This window comes from Triturus cristatus, chromosome 6, assembly GCF_964204655.1.
Source record: "Triturus cristatus chromosome 6, aTriCri1.1, whole genome shotgun sequence".
NCBI classification, from domain to species: domain Eukaryota; kingdom Metazoa; phylum Chordata; class Amphibia; order Caudata; family Salamandridae; genus Triturus; species Triturus cristatus.
In genome coordinates, this window is record NC_140589.1 from 822,962,893 (window position 1) to 822,982,130 (window position 19,238).

General features: G+C 41.0%; 1 protein-coding gene across 1 annotated transcript in view; it reads left to right on the forward strand.

Annotated features, from left to right (window-relative positions):
- Positions 1 to 18,780, forward strand: part of HEATR1 (HEAT repeat containing 1) — a 326,965-nt gene extending 308,185 nt beyond the window's left edge. Inside the window, exons 39-45 of the mRNA XM_085611426.1 lie at positions 2,784 to 2,918; positions 3,017 to 3,121; positions 3,227 to 3,395; positions 6,651 to 6,802; positions 12,381 to 12,539; positions 15,795 to 15,903; positions 18,247 to 18,780. Of these exons, the coding sequence (XP_085467552.1) occupies positions 2,784 to 2,918; positions 3,017 to 3,121; positions 3,227 to 3,395; positions 6,651 to 6,802; positions 12,381 to 12,539; positions 15,795 to 15,903; positions 18,247 to 18,335 (918 nt within the window). The 3' untranslated portion in view covers positions 18,336 to 18,780. The remainder of the gene's footprint in view (positions 1 to 2,783; positions 2,919 to 3,016; positions 3,122 to 3,226; positions 3,396 to 6,650; positions 6,803 to 12,380; positions 12,540 to 15,794; positions 15,904 to 18,246) is intronic.
- The last annotated feature ends 458 nt before the right edge of the window (positions 18,781 to 19,238 follow it).

Sequence of the window (19,238 nt, forward strand, 5' to 3'; positions counted from 1 at the left end):
AAGGCAGACCTCTGCTGTCCCAGTTAAATGCACTCTCTCCATTTCATGAATAAAGCAAGTGACTTATACCATCTCTTGGCTGCCATACCACCACTGACGGGAGCATCCACACTTTGGACTGATGATTGTGTTCTCCTGCGCACTCACCCATTTTCTTGTTGTATACTCAGCAGCATCAGGACAGGTCAGTAAATCGCCTCACGCGTAAAAAAAAAAGAAAACAAGCGCTCATATTGAACACTCAACTCACTTGTCGGGAGAAAGCCTACCAGTTGCGCAGCAGTTTCTGCTTATTCCCTGTTGTCAGTCATTAAACACTATCCACACTGTCGTCTGTGCAGCTCAGGCTGGTAGCTACGCACCTTGCATAGGTCTTAGCATCAGATCAGTGGATACTAGATGGAGCATAACGTTACTTCATTAGTTTGGGGGGTTAAATGGATCTTCATAGAGACAATCCTCTCCTGCCAGTATGGCTACTGAATCTTGTGAGTACCTTAGAAACCAAAAGTTGTTTCTATGGTCTTCTAAATAAATCTTGTCAATAGAAAGATTGCTCCGAACCAAGGGCACAAGTTTGAATCCTGGCAAGGGTGAATAAGGCTTCCAAACTTGTCAGGTAGATAAATTGAGCACAATTAATTAATGTAATCTTAAAACCTTTTACTCACTTGCTTTGAAATAGCACAAGTGGGTTAAGAAATGCTAAATGATCCAGACTGTCTAAAAGCAGCCGCAGGGGTCACCTATTCTAAAAAAAACTAACGAATATAACTGACCTCAATAATTTCCAACATTCCCACTTTAGCCAAACTACTTGAAAAATGCGTACAATCCCAACTCTGTCCTCACATAGAGAATTTCCAACTCCTAGACCAGCATCAATCCGGCTTCCGGAAGGGGCACAGTACCGAATCGGCTCTCACGCACGTGATGGGTGACATCTTAAAAATGCTTGATCAAAATGACTCATGCCTCCTAATCCTCCTGCACCTTTCTTCCGCTTTCGACACGGTGAACCACGATAACCTTCTATCCATTTTGAAGAACAGGATGGGTTTCTCAGGTCGGGTGTTACAATGGTTCTCGTCCTTCCTTCACCATAGATCACAAAGCATCAAGGCAAACCACTCCCTCTCCCAGCCCTCTCCTGTACTCATGGGTGTCCCCCAAGGGTCTGCTCTATCGCCTATCCTCTTAAACCTTTTCTTGGAGCCACTAGCTAATTCTCTAATCTCCAAAAACATTCTCTTCTATATGTACGCGGATGACACACGACTTGATTTGAAAATCTCATCCCTGGACAACATCATCTCACTCAACTCTACCCTAAACGCTTCGCAAAACTGGCTGAGAACCATCTACTGTTCAACACCTCCAAAACTGAATTCCTTTTCATCTCTCCTCCGAACCACATCCCTAATCTAGTCCCTTGGCTGAATCACCTTACGGCCTTCAATTGCACCCCACTCATTATAGACTCAGCCAAATCTCTTGGAATCAGCCTGGACAAACACCTGAATATGAAAAATCATATTAGCAAAGTGTGTATGGGAGCTAATCACTTGATGAGGACACTCAGAAACATCAAACCATTCCTTCCACAAAAGGACTTCAAGCAGATGGTACAAGCTCTGGTCCTGCCGAGGCTGGACTATGGCAGCGCGACGCTCTGCGGCCTGCCCAAATACACCCTGGCACCTCTAAGGGCATCACTGAACGCTGCGGCCAGACTGGTCACAGGTACCAAATGAAGTGAGCACATACCCCCAATCCTAAAATCTCTTAAATGGTTGCCTTATGAAGCGCGAATTCAGCTAAAGATTGCTGTTCTAGCGCACAAAGCCTATATTTCAAAACTCCCAGGTACCTTGCCCAAAAGCTTGAATTATCCTGTGGTGGGAGAGCATCAAGAAGCGCTATCACTCTCCTCTTGAAACCACCCATCCTTAAAAAAAAGAGAACCGCTCTCCGGGCCTTCTCCGGAGAGAAGGCTGCTCCAAGGATTTGGAACTCTCTTCCACCGGAAGTTTGCTGAATCTCTTCAACGGCCGTTTTCAAACTTGAAGCCAAAAGATTCCTAATGAACACATTTTTACCTTAATTTGGGCTTGGATCACTTGCTCGAAACCTCTGTGCCTACAACCATTGTACCCTCATGTGAGGCTGCTCGTTCTTTACTGCTTTTTTGTCCCCCTTCGTAGCCTGTTATATTCAGGTTTTTCATATTATTCTCCGTGATTCACTTGTCTGGGAAACATACGAGTATGCCTGTTATGTATTCATACATGTTGTCGATACTGGATCTATGCTCTTTTTTTTCTGCATTGTATACCCTCTTTCTTAGACTGTTACATACTCGTTTACTGTACTATTCTCCTTGTGTCATTTTTCTGGAAACTATGCATTTATTTGTCTGGGATATATGGGATTATTCCTCTTGTATATTCTTACTTGTGGTCAATACTGGATTTATGTCCTTCCTCCCTACCTTTGTAAAGCGCTCTGATATCCCTCGGGATCTTCTTCACGCTATATAAAACTTTATAAATAAATAAATAAAATATATAAAAACAAAATGTTAATATTGTATGCAAGTAATGTTATTTTAACACAGTTTCCATTTGGAGAATCAATGTTGACATCTTTGATGATGACTGTTTTTTTAATAGTCCAGAAAGACTACATTTTTGCTTCCAATTTGCCTGCTGGTAAAGCCTCTTATGTTAAAGTGTTGTTGCCATGTAATTTCTTACACAATATTTACTTTCTGGTCCTTTCAGAGCAGCCTGGCGCCCTTGATGGAAATTCTGAAGGATCATATTGCTATCATGGAGAAGCAGCAGCTTGTCTCACAACAGTCTGAGCTCACCACCTTCTTCCTAAAAGCCCTGGACTTCAGGGCGGAGCATTCAGAGGTAGGTTACAGTTATTTATTTACCCAATACTGGCAACAAAGTACTCATTTTGGTAATTCATGTGTTAACCTCCAAATGATAACCTCTGTTTGTTGTAGGCGGATCTGCAGCAGGTTGGCCAGATAGAAGACCATGTCATTAACTGCTTAATCATTATGGTCATGAAACTCTCTGAAGCAACCTTCCGGCCTCTTTTCTTCAAGGTAAGTGTATTGATCCTTCCTAAAATGAGGTGGAGGAGAAGTATATAATTAATAAGTGCAAGTTCTTGTAGAGAAAATCATACATTTTTGTTTTACTCCTTTTAGTTATTTGACTGGTCCAAGACCGAGGATGCAACAGAAGAGCGCCAGTTGACGTTTTACCGTCTAGCTGATTGCCTGGCTGACAAGTTGAAGGGGCTGTTTACTCTATTTGCTGGTCACTTAGTGAAGCCTTTCGCTAGCCTTTTGAATGAACTCAACCTTATAAAAACTGGTATGTTTCAAAACGTGCTATCTGCACATTGCATTTTCTTTTTGCTATTGTTTACTTCATTTGATCCATGTTTGCCTACCTGCTATACGCTAGTGTTTTGCATGAAATTCGCTTTACCATTTTACATAATCTGGCAGGTACTGAGTGAAGATGTCTGACTTTTCATCTGGCTGGTGTTCACAAATAGCTCTTCAATGAAATGAGTGAGCACAGACGTCTGAGGAGATAAAGCATGCATTTGGATAAACATGGAAGCAAACATTACAGTATTCGTCCAGTTCGGTTTATTGGTAGAGTATTCCCCACTTTTGGAATGAGGTTAGGGACACTTTAGGTAATGACAGGAGTCCAAATCCTGAGAGGTGGGGCTACTACACTTGTTAAAAAAGGCAAAAAGCACAGTAGTCTCAATCACTCTGTGCTAATATCAAAAAGCACCTTAGGCGGAATGGCACCGGATTTATTGGTTCATCATATCAGAGAGGCCATGCTCATTCCACCAGTAACCTCATTACTCTAGAGGATCAGAAAAAAAAACTCCCAGGTTAGAAAAACATTAAGCATTGATAACACTATGGCAACAATATATCTTCCCTAGTGTATTACGATATCTGCTGATGAACCAACAATAACTGAGGTACCTCAGCTTCCCAAATGACACTGAATGGGACAGAATTGTCCATGATGCAAACCGTGGAATGCAACTCCGAATCAGGCACTAAAGTACTGGTTTACAACATTGGTGTGTGAGACTGCATGGACTGACAGTGAGCCAACCTGTACAAAGACTTATTAGTTAAAAAATAGCCAGCAACTGGTCCAAGCTGAGCTACAGAAGCATCCAAAGTATAATCTCCTAGAAAAGTAATTTGTAGTGGTTGGTTGAGGCTGCACACCCCAAGCACCTTTTAACTTCTTTACCAACCTCCATCTGCTCTGACATAAAGGTTGAAGAGTTAAAGATTTATCTTCCCTCCTAGCCTACGATAAGTTATGCATTATCTCTTTTCAGAACCAGATCTCTTCTATGAGCAAATCCTGAAGTTAAGATCAAGGAGAAAAGAAAAAATACATGGGGTCAACAGTGAAGAAGACATAAGCAACTAAACTTCATAGTAGCACCAAAAAACTCCAAAAATAAATGAATCCCTGCATTAGTAAAGAAGATGTTTAGAGAACCTTAGCTGCATAGTCTAGCCATCCTGCAGTGATAAATAAAATTTGATAGCGAACATGAACAGAGGAGCCTGTTCAAAGGATAGTGTGTCTTGTTGATTCTGTTGGCGGGAGTGGATGAATCCATGGGCCTTAATTTGATGACACTGGGTAGATCTGACTTTCATTTCAAGTGTCCCTGTGACAAATGCACCAGGCAGATGGAGACGAAAGGAGGTATTTCCTTATTGAGGAAGTGCACGCTAGACTATTCTTACTTGACCAGCGTATGACTACCAAACCCCTGTAACCATCCTTGTGGATCACAACCAAAGAGAGAACTAGTCCTGGCAACAGTGCAATGAAGAAACACAAAGGGAAAATATCAGCATCTAACGCAAACTGCCACAGAAGATCGTGCAGTAGAATGTGCTAGGAAAAATCCTGAAATGGCATTCTTTTATAGAGACAACTGTAGTAAGCCAAGAACAAGTGTTTATTCCTTTTAGAATTGTAATTACCCTGATCAGAGGAATATTCTGAGACTTTCATAGTGGAGCTAAACTTGATTGAGCACACATGACTTTGCTCTTATGTTCCATCTCCTACTTGCTGCTCTCCTTTTTGGGGTTGTGCCTACACCAGGGCATCCTAGTAGAGTTCTGCAGGGATCCTCGGTGCCACCTTCGCTGGTGAGTGTTAATGAATCCATCTTTTTCTTGGAAGATATTTACCACCTCTGTTTCAGCTTTACACAGTTCACATCCAAATACAGCTTCAGATCAGGTGAGGCCTAATGAAAGAGCACCATGTATAGAAGCCTTTAACACAATCAGCATTGAAAGTGGGAAACAGGTCATACTTTACTGTGCTGAAACAGATGAACTAATAATTAACCCTGGAAGAGCATGAAAAAAGCAAGAACCAGGTCATCATGAAGTGCTACCAAAGTTAACGTGGTAGTCAAATTTATGAACCGTCTAACATCTATTGAAAGACTACGTATAACAGGTTGGTCCTCCGTGGTTAGGTAAAAGTTACAGATAAACAAAAATAAACTCTGAGGAGTGGTATGCAGTAGTTATTTGTGTGATTAACCAAGTATATAAGTATTGACATTAAAAGTTCAAATTTTAAGCATTTCATTATGCAATATTTTAAAATAGAATACTTCGTTCCTGTACTTTTCAACATGTTAAAGGTGTATTATAAGGCAAAGTGGGGTATTTTGGGCCACAGACTAACGTCCAAGTAAAATGCATGTGCAAGAAAATATTGTTGGGATTGACAAACTAGAAATATGCATGTACTGTTGATAATTGTTGGTGTCTAGATCATCAGTATTCCTCCTAAAGAAATATAGTTTGGAAGTATTTTATGCTCATGTGAGTGGACTGGAAACTATGCTCCTAACTAACAAACGTCTCATGTACATAGCAGTATTTTCACTAGCCAAAATTCCAACAACTTAAAAAAAGAACATTTTACTACTATTGTAAAGAAATGCAAAATGTAAACCTCTGTTTGGCTTAGCCATTGCCTAACTCTGGTTTAGCAGCGAAAGTAAAATGTGCTGGAAAACCATGCAGCAAATAGTTTTATACGTTTACATATATCCATGCAAGTATAGCACCCCAGAAGACAGATGAATAAGCTTAACTGTCAAAATAAAAGATTATTTAAAGATAAACTCTATTTCAGTTTGTATTTAGAATCAAGTATGTCCATAAATCAATACTTAGTATTGTTGTTGCACCTAAACTTCCAACCACAGATTCTTTTTAAACACTGGTGACTGGTGCGTTGTTAAATTGTGGCTGCTCCATCTCATCCAGATCCTGCCCCTTTCCTTTTAGTAACTATTTTTTCACAGACCCTGCCTTTTAAATCAATTCCTGTTCCCTCACCATCCAAATAAAATGGAGTAAGATATGTAGGTACATTCTCAGGATTTTCAATAGCAAAAGGAATAACTAAATACATTTGTCATTGGTAGCACACCGTAAATGTTTACTTGTTATTTAAGGGGTGTAAAAGGTTGAATTGGATGTACTAATTCTGCTTTTGTCTTTATTTGCCTCTTTTGCAAAACACACCCAGATGAAGATTTCTTTGGTTATAAGAACAGTGAGAAGAGTTGTTTGCTGCTAGAGGTCATCATAGACTGCTTACACAAGATTTTCCTCTACGACACCCAGCGTTTTGTGAGCAAGGAGAGAGCAGAAGCCTTAATGATGCCTCTAGTGGATCAGGTACTCAAATACTTCTACTGCAGTTGCATCCAATTTGTTTGGTCTTGTGCTAGCTTGTTTGTGCAGGGATGAGTGTTTAGGTGTGCTACAACAGCGTTGCCATGTTGGCTGTATTGAACCTAAATAGGCCGTGTTTGCTTGCCAATACATGAACTGTGATGCAAGTTGGATTGTTGTTTTAATAATGCCTTATCTTTAATAGGACGCTTGGTTCTACCTAACTACAATAGCCATTAGTATTGAAAGAATGTGCCAAAATGTTACAAATATTTTTTTTATTTTAAATTGTTACAAATTCCCTGGCTTATGATTATCCTGCTCATTTCTGAAACCCATGATCATAGAATTATGTAGCTTAGGCAAACCTAACTTTGGTGCAATTCAGCTTCACAGAATGTGATGCGACTTGGTTAGATCTTTCTTTAACAGTTACTTATCACGCACACAATGTTCTGGTCTAGCCTGAATGATGAAATATTGTACTTCAAAGCACATTAGGTTGCTAACGTTCTTTTAAACCTGATTGGAGGGTAGGAGCAATTACATTAACATGGACTTTATCTCTCAAGAACATGTTTAGAAAACGGGTGCAAAATAGTTTATGAAACAGAGCAGCAATACAGTGTATTAGTTGGGCACTCCCACCATAAATTGGAAGGCAGAATAAGAATTGCTAGATTATTTATTTGGATGAAGTAGTCATTGGAAGAGTGCAAATATTGAAGACTGCATAGTGACAGTCCAGACACTGAGATTGAGGCACTATCCATCTGTTGTGGGTAACGTAGCACAAAAACGTCAATTCTTAGAGTGTAAAATCCCAAACTTGTGCTGAAACATATTGATTGATGCACCCTCAAGGTGGGAGGTTCGGAAGTTGTTTTACACCTGTGGAGTCCATGCAGTTTGAAAAACAAAACAAGATTAATAAAGGTGATCCTTGCACAATTGTAATCCTAGCGTATACCATTCTGGACTGTTTTTCCCGTGTTTTCAGAATTGTCTTTATAGGAGAAACAAGAATTATTATTATTGTTACAATTATTGTTACGATGTTGGATATTGTCAGATTTGCTGGAGTCTAAACATAAGAAAGGCCAGAAATGCATAACAGGCAGAGCTGACAGTTTTACCAAACAAGCTTATTACTTGCAGCCGAACAGCTGTGTTTATATTGTTTAGTTACTGTCATGCTAATTTTTCAACCAACCTTATGTAATTTTTTAGATACTCTTCTCCATCCAATGCTGTTATGTTAATCTGATGTAGAGTTCTGCCGTGCCTATCGTTTGGTGTTTTAAAGACAATGGGCCTGATTTAGATATAGGCGGACCGGTTACCCCATCAAAACTGGGACGAATATCCTGTCAGTTGATATCTAAATCTGGCCCTTTGTTTGGCAATTTCTGGGCCTTTTATTGTCCTCTATGTTCTATCAGATAGAAAACTAGGAGATGTTGCACTGTAATTTCGATTTGGTGACCACTGTCCGACTTAGTTTAATGGATATCATAGAAGTTTCCACTGTTTGCACCCTCAATTTCACTGTAATTACCCGGGCTGCAGGATTCTTGTGTCATCAGATAAATCTGGGCAAAGGGTTTCTTACCATAAGCATTAATCACAGAGTGTAATGAAAATGCACACTGAAGTGGAATGGCTTTTTGAGGGTGAGAAAATCTAATGAAGACAGAGGACAGACTACCCCATCTAGCCTTACAGAGTACTGTCGGTTAACTGTGACTCAGATGTGTGTTACAAGTGCCTTTTACAATCCTCCTTGTGTGCAGCAGCCTTGTTGCTTCCATCCACCTAATACCTAAGTCAAGGCTACCAATGTAACGAGTTGGTGTACAAACTTCTCCACAGAATAAGATACCTGTTCAATGTGTAAGGGTGGCTGTTGTCGCCTAGTCATGGACAAGCAGGTGTCTCGTTTTAGGTTCAGGAGCCTGTTTTACTGCAGTTTAATAGGTGGTTTTGCAGCAGCACCTGAAGTCCTAGAAACGTTTCTATGACTTAGCAATTATTTGTAGTCTATATTTCAACTGGTTCATCTGCAGTTTTTGAGTTCCTACATGCTCCTGAGGAGAAGTGTGTTTTACGTCATTAGAAGATAACATATGTATAAGGGGCTACATTGTTTCTGGCTGCAGCATAGCAGTTAGTGTCTAGTCACCACAGGTGTGCAGGAGCTTGAGTAGTCTGAGCTGCTGTTAGAAGTTACTTTAGGAAACAGAAGAGTTGACTGACTTTATGATTATAACTTGTGAAAGGCTGCTGAAGACGAGGCTCTTGGTCATAGCTATATCCACGGTATGGATACACAACACACCTTTAGGTGTGCCAAGTGGGATTACGCATTGGGTTTATAAAAGTGAAGCTTTAGCTGAGGAAATGCATCTTTTATAACCCACGTAATTGGAGTTAAACATCTTATGTATCTTCCTCCCTTTCATTTGTATGAAGTATTTATTTATATCTTTGCAAATGTGCTGGCCTGTTTTTATGCACTTCATAAGAAAGAATCCAGACACAGTGCAACAATTGCTAGTACCAGACTTCGCGGCAGACTTCACTGTATCAAGAGAAGTCCAGCTAAAGGAGAACTTGCACCTACTGCCAGAAACATAATGACAAAGGTTGTTGGATTACTATACAGCCACAGTTGGGTCATTGACATCAATGCAAAGTGCCTTGACCAGGGGTCACCAACCCTTTCTTTACTAAGAGCTACCTATGTTCAATGAAAATCATCCCAAGCGAATAATAATATTATTGGTGTCATAGTGGCCACATCAAACAAGACTACAGTAGGTACCACACAATCCAGGATTACCACCTCAGCTCAGTTCATCAGGCAGGGTTGTCAGCAGAAATGTAAAAATAAAAGGCTAAATCAGTGTTGGAGCCTCTACATGGCAATTTATTACAGCCATAGCTGAAATGCTCTGGCACCAAGGTTTTAGTGATCAGCCTCCCCTACGCCACACGATTTATCACTCAAATATCTGGTTTAAATACATTTTTGAAATTCAACTCTTTTCCTCCAAACATCAGCTTACACGTTCTCAAAATATGCTGCTATGAGGCTTCCTTTCTTCTTGAGTATGCCTAGACAATAACGCATGCAGGCTAACCAGTCCTTTATACTGGAGTGCAAATGAAAATGCTGAGCCTCCATACATAAGCATCTTGACACCCATTCCTTCTTGTTCCTTATGTTCTCATATCTGACCTTGTCCTCTGGTTTTCTCCCCTTCATCAGCCTGTGAATTTAAATGAACCATTTACATAATACTTCAGTTTAAAATGCCACTCATCCACCTCATAACCCAAAGTGCTCCAGTAAGGACCATTTAGTCTTTCATCAAATTCCTGTTTTAGGCTGCATTAAAATATTGACTTTACCGTTTTGTCGACCGGTGTCATAGGTGCAATGTCAGCAGATGCAGATTGCAGTCTTAAAATTCTGAACCTCTCAAGTAAAGGCATTTAAAAAAAGTAATCTTTCTCTTTCTACCGGGGATTTGTTTTATACATGTATGGTGTCATTCGTTCCTGCCTTACAGAATTTCTGATCATTGCTCCTCTCAGATTATAGTGCCTTTTCTGTGCGAGGTTCAAGTCAATACCTGCGCACCTTACAGAGAATGGAGCAATGACTCATCTTAGTTTACAGCAGCAGCTGAGAAGAACACTGTTGTGTATGAGTTGACCCTAGGAGTAGAAATAGGTCTTCCCCTTGGATCTCTGGTTCGTTTCATCCTACCTTTATGAGGTCATTGGGCAAATACAAGCCCACTGTAGGTCTGAATCCCTCTCTAGAGGGTCACATCAGCCTGTTGTCAGTGCAGCCTGAGTTTAGGAGGGACATCCTCTCCGTTGTGTGCACTGAGGCCCCGCACACCTCCACTATAAGGTTCTTCTTACTGTCAGCACTTGGGGCCATATGTAAGAAAGTTTCTGTTTGTGATTTCCAAAAGGGCCATATGTCTGAAAGTTTCTGTTTGCGATTTCCAAATAGCGATTTAATAGATATCACTATTTGGAAGTCGCATAATGATATGTACGAAGGTAAGTATTCCACTATTAGCGATTCCATCAAATTTGCAATCGCAATTAGGAAATTTCCTATTCGAAATTCGCACTGATGCGACTTCCAAATAGGAAATTGCTATTTGAAAAATGAATTCACTTGCATAGGGGGGACATATGGCAATACGTGTACCATCAACACAACTAATAACGTTTGGAAACTGTGAAACCCGATAAAACAGTTTTGTGTGTTGTATATCTTGGGGAGTGTTGGGGGGGGGCGGGGGGGGTGAGTTGGTTCAATTTGCCAATCATGACATCCAAAACATGATTTTTTTTTTTAAACCTAGAAAAAGCACTTTGTGACACTCCTCCTGCCACTGCTATGTCTCCCTGGTAACTGCCAGAAGCTAAAAGGTGTAATCAACACAATACCCGCACATGTGTTTGAATTGCATTGCGTCTGACGGTTGGGGTTTGTAGCTGAGGCTGTAACTCTGCTATTTATTCCAAAATTACCTCACTACTCAGTCTATTCTTCTCATAAAACTGCTCCTCAGTCTGATCAAACATAGTGACCGTCACCCTAAATATCCTCTCCTTTCTCCGCCTACCACCCAAAATCCTAATCCTCCTCGCCAAGACATACACCTTATTACCACCTAAAACTTTTTGATGGTATTTTCATTTGCTCAATGGCCATTTTGCGATTAATCGCAATTAGGAAATCCTTTTACGTAGTGTTAGTGAATCTCTATTTGGTAGTACCGATTTGCGATCTCCAAATTCGAAGTGCAAAAAATAAAATTTCTACATTATGGAAAACGCAAACTACACAATCTAAAATGCCGTTTGTACATAAGAAAACACAATTTCGCATTTCCAAATGACCTGAAATAGCGATTCGCACCGTTAGAAAATGCAAAATGGCTTCTTGCATATGGCCCTTTAAGCCTTTGGAAGCCACCATGGCCTTATTCCGCCGGCACCTAACTAAGTTTAAGGAGGGAGAGTAGGTACGTATGGGAAAGTGACAGGAAGAAACGAGAGGGAAAGTGAGAGTAATGTAGAGAGAAATCGATCAAATTTATCCACAACAACATTCATGTTTTATAATACTATATAATTATATAAAAATATCTGAGCTTCACCACTCTGTTTGGTCTGCCTTGGGGAATATCTTGGTTTCAAAAAAATGTATTAGCTGGAACCGGTGCTGTGACTGTTAAATAATCATGAGGCACTGTACAAGTAACTTAACTCTACTTTAGATTCTTAGGCCTAAGATGTATGTATCAAGAATATAAAATACATTTCTCAAAGCAGCCAGTTAAGTCCTGTTGTGTATTGATATGATTTTGTATAAGGAATGAGCAGTTCCTAGGGGTTGCTGTCTATGATCCATGTCTACAGAATTCCTCCTTCATTTGACTGTTAAATAAGTAACAGTATTCACTTTCTGTCGTTAAAAATGTTGATGGATGTTAGCATTGTTTTACAGTTGTACATGATTTAATGCCATGGCCTTCTAATTTTACAGCTGGAAAACCAGTTAGGAGGAGAAGAGAAGTTCCAGGAAAGAGTGGCAAAGCATCTGGTTCCATGTATTGCTCAGTTCTCTGTTGCCATGGCAGACGACTCTCTCTGGAAGCCACTTAACTACCAAATACTACTAAAAATGAGGCACAGCTCACCTAAGGTTGGAAGCCCCCTTTTCCTTACTATTCTTAATGTTACTATTATTAGTGTTTTAGGCTGTTGACTAAGAGCCTTAAATACAGCACCCAGCCAATGACATAGAATTCAATCCAGGTTCTATAGGATGAATATTTCCCTGGAAGTCTGTGAAAAATGTAAGCATACAGTTTCTCTATACGGCTAAATGCTGACCTTTTTCTTGTTTTTTGCAATTCCAATTTTGTCAAGTAAGCAGGATGAGGCAAATGAAGATGAAGTGGTTTCTCCAAAATTGAACATCTGTTAATACCATAGTTAGACAGAGAGCCACAAGACCCCATCTCTGTTCCTTTAATGTTATGACCATAAGATCCCAATATTGCAGATGGTGATAGCCTAGAGTTTGGAATTGCCCATCTTATAGGAAACATAACAGTGAATGCTTGAGCTGTTACCTAAGGAAGCAATTCTGTATGCCACTGAAGCCAAATACAGAGAGAGAAAGAGATGGGGATCTTTAAGGCTGAATCGTGGGGGGGCGTTAGGAGTATTGAAAAGGGATTTATGAATGTAAACAATTACTGAAAGGTCATACACGAAATGAAAAGCAGTAGAATAGGACAATTCTGATGTTAAAGCTGTATTAATTAGGCCACAAAGCTACACACATTGAATACATCCCCAAAGATAAGGGAGTCATGTAGATATTTACATAGTGCAATGTTGACAAGCATGAAAAGATTATGTGGCAAAGGCAGGGGGTGAAACAACTGAGACCAGTTCAGAATTGAATTTGTGAAGGGTGTGGACGAATCTGCCGGCTGTGAAGTACAATGCTCTACAAATCAGGCAGTGTTCTGTTTGGGACAGAGAAGAGCTGTTAAAGTGAAATGCGTTTCTCGGTATAGTGTGGCTGCAAGCCAAAAAACAATGGAATACAACAAATGTGAGCGCCACACTAGCCTCACCCATGAGCTGCCATAGAGAAAGATTTGAATATTGTGTGAACCATCTAGGGGAAAGCAAAAAGTCTGCCTAAGGGAGTAGGTGGAGTTTGTATTGCCCTATTAGAACTCTCAGGATAACGTATCCTGGTAGCAGCTGAGATGGGGTTCATCCCCTCCTCTATGGAGACATCTGGTTTGAGGGGTCTTGACAAGCTGTACGGACCAATTAATACAGATACTGGAGTACTGTAGGGAATGCATTTGCTAAAGACAAAGATGGAGTCAGACATATAGTCCTGCATGCTTACTCTTATGTTTGGAGAAACTTTCATTATTTTCAGGGACTTACGAAGCCTCCCAGGAGCACTTCTAGAAATCCTTCCCAACCGTAGATCCCCTTGCAGAATAGCCACCCGGAGCATTATCATGCATAGTGCCATGGTAGCGCAATGGGCTAGTGCGCCCTCTGGGCACTACGGTATTACAGAAGGGGCCGCAGACCCTTGTGAAGCCCCTTCCGTAATATTGTTAGCACCAGCACACATGTAGGGCTAGCGCTATTGTGAGAGGGTGTTCCTTCATCTGTTCACCTGCATGGGGGGGGGAATTCAGGTGAAGGAATCACTTTGCGTTTGCTCCTGCATCCTACTGTGGACTTGGGTGCAGAGGCAAACAGGACATTAGGCAGGGGCATAACGCAATCCCCTGCAGCCCCACAGCGCAGGAGCTTCCCCCATCTTTCAGCGGCCCTAATCATTCAAGAGTCCCTGAACCTTCAGTGACACCAGCCAAGGCCAATGAATATCTGTGAGATATGCAGTACTGCAAGCCTTCGTCCCCATCACTTTGCGTTGCGCAGCTGTCCTTAGGTGGCCTACTGTCAGTCTACCCTCTGAGGGCAGCCCTCTGGAGAGGGTAAAGTGGGCCCCACAGACTCCCTAGATAACCCCTGCAGGTAGGTGCAGTCACCTACCCGCCTACAGAGAAAGACGGACCAGTTCCTTCAAACTGCCAGTCCGCCTTTCACTATAGTGCTGCCCTCAGAGCAGCACGACTTTGCAGCTGCCCTGGGGCAGAGCATTACTAGTAATAGGGCGCACTGTTCCTGTTAGCACCCCTCACACTTTTTTTCAAAGGTGCACTGCTGCGCAAACAGGGACAGTGTATCTAATAAGAGCCAAAATGGAGCTTTCCACATGTCGAAGTTAGATATAAATGTGCATTTGCGAGTTAAACTTTTATGTTTATTCCTCCACAAGGAATTTTCTTCGTTCTATAGAGAAAGGTCCCCCACACACCCATTGAATGTGGTGCTGTTACCTCCTGGTACTCACTTTACAAAGACAGTTATTACTGCTCTTTACAGTACATCCAGAAGCATTAGCATGGTGGACAACCTTCCTGCAGGCCGCATTTGAATATTAAAAATGTTGTTTGTTGGCAGTGACTTTTGTTGTTGTTAAGTTATTTTCCAAGAAATGTCCGCAGATTTGCTGTTAACCCTAGATTTTAAAAATTGTCTAAATTCCGCCACAATGAATGAATTTCTGTAGTTTTGCATTCCATTTACAAGGATAAAAGTTTTCCTGTTTTGATTTTGAAAATAAGGATTGCAATTTTGGCCTTGTAGATTGATTGATTTGTGTTTCCAAATTTAACTTATATTTAAGAGCACCCGTAACTTTGTGAATCAAGGTTTGAGTATCTGAGGCGGTACAAATATTCAAATGGCGGATGCGTAGCATCATGGGGTTACCTTACCAAAAGCACAGAAATTAAGACTAACAACAAATGTTTGTGAAGTGAACCGTATAGGCAGAAGATACTTTGAGGAATTAGAGACAAGATGTTGTAAAGATAAATATTCATGGCCTCCATTGTGGTAAGACCTCATCAGTATGTTTTGCTCCTGAAATTAAGGGTACAGCGGTCTTCAGTCATTTCAGGGTGGCTAATTCCCTCACAGTTACAAATGGGATTCTGTTTTCCCATTGAGAAATTGGGAATTAGTGCAGGAACTGACAATACCACACCCAGTTGCTACTGTAATTTCCTTGTTTTTCCTTCCCGGTAGTTAAAGTAACTTGTAAATGGAAAAGAAAGGCTAAAAAGAATGCAGGACAGTGGAGTTAGTAATAAGTGAAATGAGAAATTGAGATTCAAGGATTGGCAGTAACGAGCAAGTAACATTACACATGAGATGGTACAGTTCTGCTGCTAGCATTCTCCTCGCGGATGCCACCTAATGATTTAAATAATAGGTCGGAGTTTGTCACATTTTAACATTTGCTGCGTTGTTCTTTCATCTGATATCAACCTTTCCTTTATAGGTCCGCTTTGCTGCACTGATTGCTTTGGTAGAGCTTGTTGAAAAACTACGGGAGAATTATGTGGTTCTGTTACCCGAATCAATCCCGTTCCTGGCAGAGCTCATGGAAGGTAATGTTCCACTTGTGCATTCTGTTTTCTCAGAAGTATGTCCGTCCATCCCGTTTTCATTTAGGAATTTAATAACAAGCCCAGTCCCAAAGCAGGCATCAATTCATAAAGTATATTTTTGCTTGAATAGATAGTTTTGTTTAATACATGTTTTTACTGGTGCTGATACTTTCAGCAAGGACGAGTTATTAATATGTGTATGTATTGGCATGGCAGATTATTTATTTGACCCTCATTTAAAAATAAATAAAAAATAATAATAATTCTTGAACTTTGTGGATCTAGTCCTGGCTAGGGCATATTGGCTATACATGCATCCATAGCACCATTAATTGAAGGACGGGGAGTAAAGGATGTGAAAATCTGGGGGAGCCTTCTCCACAGCTTTATCGTCAAAAAGTGGGTTATAGGAAATATTTCGTATGTTATTTTCTAAATGTTGCAAATTCTGATGAATTCCATATTGCAGCCTACTCTGCTGCTTAAGGGACCAATGCTGTCGAACAAGTGTGTAGTACAAATGTTACGGCTGGTTTTTAATTCGTCCTTGATGGTTTTGAGTATGGTATTATTTTGCATAAATGCTGTGTCTGAAAAGCAACCAGAAAATAACATTTGAAAGAGACCCAACCCAAGCTGGTTCTGAAAACTTAAAACAGTGGATCCACATCCCCTGTCAGGAAAATGTCTATAGAAGAAGGATCCAAGCCCCCTTACTATCTTCCAGTCATAGGTTCTTGATTCCAAGAGAGGGAGTTCTTCACAGAGTACTTTAAGATCTGTTGTTGCTGTGGCTGGTGTCTGCATGACATCTAGTCTCCCAGGCGTGAGGGGACATCACCTGAAGTCTGCACTTCCTGCTGGAGTAGTTCAGGCCCTGTCTAAATGTCAGTTTGCCTCTTGAGAGAGCGAAGGGGTGTGCCTGGCCCTGCAGGAGGAGTGACTGCCCAGAAAGTGAAGCCCAATGTGCTCTTGGTGAAGTAACGTAAGTGGACGCTCCACTCTTAAGGAGCGAAGGCAGGAGTGGACTGTTTTTGGAAGGTGTCTACTGGTCTCCCTAAATGGTATTGGTCATGAACCACATCCAGCCTTTTACAATAATCTATTGCCTGTGATCGACAGTCTACTGTGACTGAGAAACTGCTGATGTAGCCAGAGCCCAAGTACTCTGTCAATACCGAGGTGAGGGACCCGATGGGCACGGCGGCTTCAACTGCCATGCCAGCATCCCCACTGCAACCTAGGGATGCTGTGCCTGCAGAATGTTAAAGCTGCCACAAGGATCCACCATGCAGAAATTCCTGAAGTCTTCAAGTTCGAGCCCTGACCGCTCCGAAGCCACCGCCTCAGAAGGCAGGAAAGTTTCAGGCATCTATCTCACAGCCTCCTGGACTGCAAATCCCAGACTGCAGGGCTTGGGAACTGTGTGAGAACGAGAGACTACGTAGCAGACTGAGGTCTGTAGCCGAAACTAAGGCTAAGACAAGAAGTGAAAAGCAAACTGAACCATCGGGCACATATACATCTTGAAGGTGATTGATAGGACTGCACCTGTGCCCAGTCAGCACCATACCCAGGATCAGATGCCAGTGAATTTAGGGTAATCCATTAACAGTGGGTGGGTACTGAGAAGTGTAGCACTTCAATATTGCAAACAGAGTTTCAAAGCTGTGTTCCATTCCCCTAATTGTTCTGTATAGTATTGTGTGATACTGCATGATAAAATCACTTTCCTTTAATTCAAAAGATGACCACTGGGCTGTTCCTAAAAATCCATCTGAGCTGGAGGGTATTGTGTCTGTTGGTTGACTGTTGAGTTCTGAGCTCTTGCCCCACACTTTACCTTTCTTAAAGTCCTTTTGCTTCTTGCTCTCGCTACCCTGGGAGTAAAGTGTGGAAAGGGTGGACTTGGCAAGTTTGCAGAGCCATAGTAGGACGGACCCCAATACACCGGAGTCAAACAAACTCAGTGGCCCCCCCATACAGGGCCTGATAGTCTACTGATTGGCATTATTTAAAAAAAATGTACATCTCTGTTCGCAAACAATTTGATGCACTTATATCATGAGAGCAAAAGCAACAAAAACTTTTAGTAATTTTACACACATAGACTTTTCCTATATTTCAAATGTTTATTAAGTTTGGTAGTGGTGTTTGCAAGGTTTTCAGAATGGTTATGTCTTTTATCAGAAGTTAACATGGTCAAAGGAGCAGGGAATGCTCATTCTGACCGGTCAAATAGTAAAAGACAAACAGCTTGATTCAGTTTGAATATTGTCTTGGCTTTCGGGTGATTCACCTTTTATTAACTGATTTTTTTTTTCCTTTGACCGTCCTTTTCAGATGAATGTGAGGAAGTAGAAAATCAATGTCAGAAAACTATTCAGCAGCTGGAAGTTATCTTGGGCGAACCACTTCAGAGCTATTTCTAAAAGCAGATTTTAAAAGGGTGTTTTAAATCTGTATTGTATATTTTTAAAATGTATTCTATTGTTCATGTCGCTAAATTGCAGGGCAGTGAACTCTGAAACCCTTGCATTTGAAGTGTATCACAAGCCTGTGCCTTATAAATATCCACTTTGGTTTCTCTACATTTGTGTCCTTTGTAATGCTAAGAGTCCCATCTAGAAACAGCAGACAAGAATATCAACTTTTACTTAACTGTTAAGAGTTACCATTTTCCTTAGCAGAATATTTAATTTGGCCAAGGACCTAAATGATCACTGTTGCCCTATATTCTGCCTCATGAGAATGCACCAAGTGCGCCCATTTTTACAACCCTCTGGAAGTTAGTCTTATCAGTTACCATACCAGTCTGTTTCAATTGTCAATGTAACAGAAATACTAAATTAAAGAGATTCTGACAGCGACAGGAAATGTGATTGTTCTAATGTTTTTATGTGCTTTTGTTCTTGCTGGTGAGCAATATTCCCTTTCATGGTGCCTGTCCTGTCTATGCATTCCAAGCCCTGAGAGCAGTGCTTAATTTGGTTTAAAAAAGAAAAAAAAAAAGGCCCAGAGCCTTTGTTGGGAGGCCACTGCAGATTGCACCACCCATTGCCCCTGCCAACACTGATAGTGACAGTACCAACAAAACTTCTAACCATCCCATTCCCACAAGTTTGACAATTCCGACAATTCCAGGCCACCCAAAGGTATATGAATGGTTGTGCAGCAGGTAATAGTCCTTTTTAATGTATATTTAATTATTAAACAACTGTTGTAGTGCTCTTCTCGAAATTAGACAAACTGCGCCACCATGTGGTGGGCCGTCACAAGTGCCGGTGTCAAGCACCAGAAACCACAGCTCAAATTAAGCACTGACCTGCTGGATA